This window comes from Cryptotermes secundus, unplaced genomic scaffold (genome assembly GCF_002891405.2).
Source record: "Cryptotermes secundus unplaced genomic scaffold, Csec_1.0 scaffold1229, whole genome shotgun sequence".
Classification (NCBI taxonomy): Eukaryota; Metazoa; Arthropoda; class Insecta; order Blattodea; family Kalotermitidae; genus Cryptotermes; species Cryptotermes secundus.
Genome location: NW_019723925.1, coordinates 658,779 through 665,099, shown reverse-complemented (window position 1 = coordinate 665,099; position 6,321 = coordinate 658,779). Strand labels below are relative to the sequence as shown.

Below are 6,321 nucleotides of genomic sequence, written 5' to 3'. Positions count from 1 at the left end.
GCTACCCATGAACACTGTGACTAGAGATGGGAAATGTTTATTTCTAAGTTTCTCCCCCCCCCCATTTCATATCGTTCACAGTAGCAGAAGGGAAGACAGTAAAATATACGTACATTCATAGAAAGACAAGTGTATATTGGTAATTTTCAGATAATAGCTATTAGTGGAAGTTACTCTTATAAAATATCTGTCGGTGATGAGCATGATATTCCTTTTTGGAACACCATTTAGTTCTGTAGATGTCCACCGACGCTTCAGAGCAACGTATTGCTTCCATCTTCAGCCACGAAGAAATAAGAACAACAGTGTTTATTCTGTAGCAGAAGGCCAAGTCCCTCAACGACCTACTTTTATGTTTGGTCACATGGTGACTGTAACAAACCAACAAATCATACTCCCAACACAAACTACTATAAACTTAGTTGAGTAACTACAGAAACTACCACCAGAACAAGGTGAACAGTTTACCCACCCTTCGCAAGGGGATCTCCCGCACGGGAGCATAAATTAATGCCCATTGTGATGTCTCTTGCCAGTTAAGCAAAATTAAGAAGAGAGCTTTCTGACGAAGTTTTTTCGGCCTTTGCAGAAAACATCTCCTCTTGACATCATCACCGCATAGTTCAATTTGTTATTTAATCTTAGTGTAGATATGGCAGCATTTCCAACCCTGTTGATTTTGTTGAAGTTACTTTAATTTTAGTAAAAATATTATGTTTCTGGGCATTATAGATCTCGTTTTTTTATCTGAAACATCGTCCTGTTTATTTTTTAGAACACAACGTTTCGGAGACTGGATTCCGTCTCCACCTTCAGGTAAAACCTACTCAGACCCAACAGATAGAGCTAGTCCCTATCTCCGGACACCTGTGCCAGTTTCAAGAAGGGTTACATAAATCAAACACAGCACAAACCGCCTGCCAGAGCTAAGCAGGACGGTTTTTTTTAATTAGATATAGCAGCATAAGGAAGATGGATAATGTCCAGAAACATAATATTTGTACTAATGTACCATCGTTACAAACTTCTAGTGCTTAAGTAAAGTAAAAAGAATAAAGGTATCCCCGTAACAGGCCGTGGAGGCCCATAGGGTTGTAAGACGTCGAGGCTCCCAAATTTTCTATAGACAGTCGGCTCATAGATGGCGGCAAGGTTGTCAGCCCTACGTGCCGGCCTCCCCTTACCCCCAAGAATATTCCTGGTACTCATTTCTGTTAGAGGTTGATTCTACCCCAGAGCCATAGTGCGGCTGGAAGGATTAGGTCAATTGAAAAATATTCCAATGACCACATCGGGACTTGAACCCGCGACCTTTCGGCTTGTTGCATAGTGCGTCAACCAACTACGCTACCGCGTGCCCCAATCTTTTAGTGTTTATTTATTTTAATTTTGTTTTATTAATTTCCCACTGAAACTACATCGATCTTAACGCTAGTGTATAAGCAAGCACATGCGTACATTAATAAACAAATACAGGTAATAGTTACATAAGAGCCATAGTTTGAGCGACTTACCGTTCTTATACCCCCGACATTTTTCCTGAACACGACGCCTTCTGCTCGTTTGGTCTCATTGTTGATTATTATTTTCTCCACGTGAGAATGCATGCTGATATGAAGATTCTTCCTCCTGGCTGCGGGCCTTAGAAACGCTTTGGCAGTGCTGCATCGCAGGCCCTGCCTCAGTGTACCATGTGTCATCATGAATCCTGCCTGCATCGCCCCGTTCAAATCTTGGGCCTCGTAACCCATCTCTCTTCCAGCTGCAAGGAATGCCTTTGAAATAGGAGAGGTGTACGCAAACTCCTCTATAGTGAGAGGCCCTCCTGTACCGTGGTAAGGGGAGTCAATATATTCATCTACCCTCATGTCCTCAGATTTCTTGAAATAAGGAAGCACTTCTCTGTAGCTCCATCCTTCATTCCCAAGAGCTGCCCAGCGGTCATAGTCCTTAGCGTTTCCGCGGATGTAGATCATAGCGTTCAGGACACTCGAGCCCCCCAGAACTTTTCCACGCGGCCAGTTGCATCGGCCTTCATTCATACCGAGACACGAAGTATTAGATGGTTCTGTTTTAAATTTCCAATCTAACGGGGACAACTGAAGTGCTGGCATATATAGAGGGACGTCGGATAGTAAAGTTTCATCGCCGCCAGCTTCCAGAAGTAAAACCGTCCAGTTGGATATTTCAGATAGACGATTGGCAACCACAGCTCCTGCACTTCCCCCTCCTATGATGATGAAGTCGTAATGTTTGTGCATTTTAATGATGCTGCAGTCTTTTGGCCTCATGTTCTTATCCACGATGTCTGGACGTAGCAGTTGGATAAGTACTTGCGTGAGGATGATAAAGGAGAACCCGGTACCATAAGCCGCGGCGATACGTGCCGCTGAAGCCAATCCCTTTACAGACATGATGGCTTTCAGATACTGGCGCGTTCCTCCAGCCGAAGAGTGTGTCTAGTGACAGCCAATTGGTATCGATCATGAATGGCAGGGGAAACCGAAGTACTCGGAGGAAACCTGCCCCAGCGCCACTTTGTCCACCACAAATCCCACTTGACCAGACCCGGGATCGAACCCGGGCCGCCGCGGTGGGAAGCCAGCGACTAACCTCTTGAGTTATGACGCGGCCCTGGGATAAAGATGTAACTTAAGTTACTGTTTCAATAAAACAAGGATGCTACGATATTAAAGGAGTAAGTGTGAATAAAAGAGAAGAACGTAAATGAAAGATGAAAACAAGAATTAAATTCCCCATTGAATTTCCTTCATGTTTGTTTTTTTTTTCACGATTGAAGTATCTTTGCCCTATACGTTACTAAATTTTTCAGTTTTGTGTACAGTATATATAGTATATATACCTGAATGATCCACTACATATATCCGAATTGTTATGGGTATTAATATTTATGAAATTTATCATATTCCGACACAAAATCCAGAGATTATGATCGTACTTCTTACTGACAATACAGTATGCTAAAATACCAATAGAAAAATCTGTTCATCAAACATGTCAGTAGCCCTACATAAGTTTAGAAAGAATTTTTAATTGCATTGCACAATATTTTGATTCCAATCTTAAGTGAGAATTGACTTAATAAACATCTTGCAACCGAAACACAGTCCCGAAAATGAACACCACATCGCACTTGCACGTTTATGTTAAAATTATAATTGACCAGCAGGAAAAAGTCCAGTAACTTCTCAGCACAAATTAGCACTTGAGGCCAGCACTGCTGTCACATCACGACACTTATTTTATTTCTGAATTAATACACACGAGACTATAACAAATTCGCTTCTTTTCCCGTCACTCATTCTGCAATAGCGAGATATAGCAGACTGGTTGCAATATATTGCCGACGTCAGGTTTAAAATACTTTGCTAGCTTGCAAAATCGCCTTAGAGCGATGTACACACGTAAAACATCCGCAACAACGCAGTGTATAGAATTCTCACCACGTAAATTTTCGTTATTTATCTGCGTATTCTGACTCCAAGGAGCATAGGCCTCCTCGAGAAGCTGACTGTGACTCAGCTCGGCAATAAATTAGCAGAATTTTATTGAACTTCGAAGTTCTCTATCACACTTCCGCCATGTGGCCATATCCGGTGCCTGAGACATTCAGTGCCCGGCCCCTAATACCAAAACTCGTCTAAATCCTTTTGATTAATTTCAGAGATGCAAGGTGTGGAATGACGAGTGACAGACAGACATGTCCGTTGTTCATACAATACACTGTGTGCAATGCTCGAATAGAAATGGCGTTTTGTATTAATTTAAACCGAAGAATTTACCTGTGGATTAGAGAATTAATTATTGGAATCAATCTTAAAGGAGTGAGTAGTAAGGCTGTGAACTGGATTCTATTCCAGGATGGAGATTTCTTCGCTGGCTGAGCGATTAACAGCTTTTCAAGTTGTGCGAATGGTAGGAGTAAGAAATGCGTACAGAATTTTAGCTGGAGAACCTGAAAGAAGACCAATATTTCGTTGCATTCTGTTGCGTAAATCACAGTAGATAATATTTATTTTAGCCCTATCAACACAACATTGTTTCCAGAAGGTAGACTTTGCGGTCTGACGATCGCAGTGGTCGCGCGGTCTAAGGCATGAACTGTCTTCGCCCGCTCGAACACTGGGATCGTGGATTCGGATCCCACTCGAGGTATGGATGTCTGTGTGCGTTTATTCTGTGGTTGTATTCTTCTGTGTTTAGGTAGCGGCCTTGTGACGGGCTGATCTCCCGTGTGAGGAGCCCTACCGACTGCGTATAGGACTGAGAAGCTGAAAAAGCGGCCAAAGTCCAACAAAGGACTGTACAGCCATAGATATGTAGAGTTTGCGGTATAGAAACGAGACAGGAGATAGTGCTGTGTTGACAGGAATAAAGCAAATATTATTATCTCTACAGAAGGGAAGAAGTCACTAAGACCTGAATGGGAGGAATAACTGATATTGAACAAGGTTATGGGGCTGCTGATTAGATTCGACTAAGTATGGCGTAGTCTGGTGAGGGGGGTTATTTGAACTCTATAAAGGATCTTAGGGGAGATAGGGGGCGAATAGCTTCGTCAGTTGAGCGACAAACTTCAAGTCTCTGCTTGATTGAATTTGTTGTTATTAAGAAAACGCTTCGTGGCTTGAGTCCGCACGCGAACTATACCGACCGAGCGACCGCCGCTTGTCGGCGAAGTTGGTGCAAATTTATTACTTTTTTCCTCCCAGATTGCTCTCTGGTTCCCGCTCGTAGGTTACGCAGCTACTTGTTCACTGTTTCGTAATGAATCAGAAATATGCAAAAGACGCAGTTTGTTTTTGTAAGAATGTTACGAGATAAAGTGTTACGTTACACATGATTAAACGTTTCTTTTTGTAATCGAGTGTATATTGATGGGGTTACCTTATGTCAGAATACAAAATTTTTATTTCTTATGGATAAGTTCTTACGGATTTCCATTCTGTGCACCATTAGGAGTGTAAATATTAATTACATTCTTTTCGGTGAACAATGTACTAAAAGTGTCCATTGATAATGGATTGAGGCGAATTCATAGTAGTTCATATGTAACACTGAACATGGGTAGGATATCTTGAAATCAGTTAAAAGTAAAACAATTTGTTTGCAAAGAGACATATTCATATATAGGGTCTGTAATTTGGCTGATTATTAAAGTGGCAATATGGATTATTAATAATCTGACGAAAAATTAATTGTATATTTGCTTAGTCGAATTTGATGTTTTTATTTCATTAGCATGCTAAACGTATTTAGAAGACTGAATCACAAGTTCTGTTAGAAGAACTGTACTTTGAAGTGTAAACATACACTTGCATGCTTATAGCATGAAAATAATTTTATTGTTTTACTGTGCTACAAGTAGAAAGGTCACGGGTTGGATTCCCGATGTCATTGGATTTCTAGCCCTGGGGGCGACTCAGCCTCTAATAGAAATGAGTACCAGGAACCTGCCTGAGGATAAAGGGCAGCCGTTGCGTAAGACTGACAACCTCAGCGCCATCTGTGAGCGATTGTCTAGAAAATATTGGAGCCTCGACACCTCACTACCCTATGGGCCTCCACGGCCTGTTACAAGAATAACTTCATTTTTTCTCTTTTATTTTTCTTGGGAGTCGGAGTAGCTCAGTCGGTATAGCGGAGGGCTTCGAGCTGAACGGCCGGAGTTCGAATTCCGGCAGGGGAAAGATTGTTCTCTTCTGCACAACGTCCATAAAGGCTACGAGACCAACCCTGCCTCCTATCCAGTGGGTACCAGGGTAAGGCGACAGGGGCGTAAAGCTGACCACTCACCTCCATCGAGTGCCGAGGTCAAGAAAAGTGGAGCTGTACCTCCACTCCCCCATGTGTCTTCATAGCATAGTGCTTAATCAATTAAGTACAGAGACAACTTTACCCTTTTTCCTTTATTTGTTGTTTATTTATCGACGCCATAAGTTCCCAGACGGTACGATGATTAGTGAACTGTGAATTCGAAATGTTGTGGAAGGACAGGATCGTGGCATGACTGACGTACTGGCCCGGAGTTTGGGTGCAGGAACTGAAGAAGGTCACGAAAATGCCCTCTCAAAATAGCCGATCGCCGGGCCGAGTTTTCAACCCGGGATCTTCCGAATATGAAGTAAGAGTGAGTGCTGCCCCTACCTTCAGCGGATGAAATTGAAAACAGTTTAGGGATGATAGTGGTGCAAAGGAGCTCCTCTGAGGTCTAGTGGTCAGAGTTCCTGGCTACAGATCCAGAGACCCGGGTTCGATTCCTGTTTTTATTTAAATCAGGAATATGAATAATGTCCAGAA

At 42.4% G+C, this 6,321-nt stretch overlaps 1 protein-coding gene across 1 annotated transcript in view; it reads right to left on the bottom strand.

The window, feature by feature from the left end:
* Positions 1-2,529, bottom strand: part of LOC111862190 (glucose dehydrogenase [FAD, quinone]) — a 10,941-nt gene extending 8,412 nt beyond the window's left edge. The window contains exon 1 of the mRNA XM_023847382.2: positions 1,515-2,529. Coding sequence (XP_023703150.1) covers positions 1,515-2,414 — 900 coding nt within the window. The 5' untranslated portion in view covers positions 2,415-2,529. The remainder of the gene's footprint in view (positions 1-1,514) is intronic.
* Between the last annotated feature and the right edge of the window lie 3,792 nt (positions 2,530-6,321).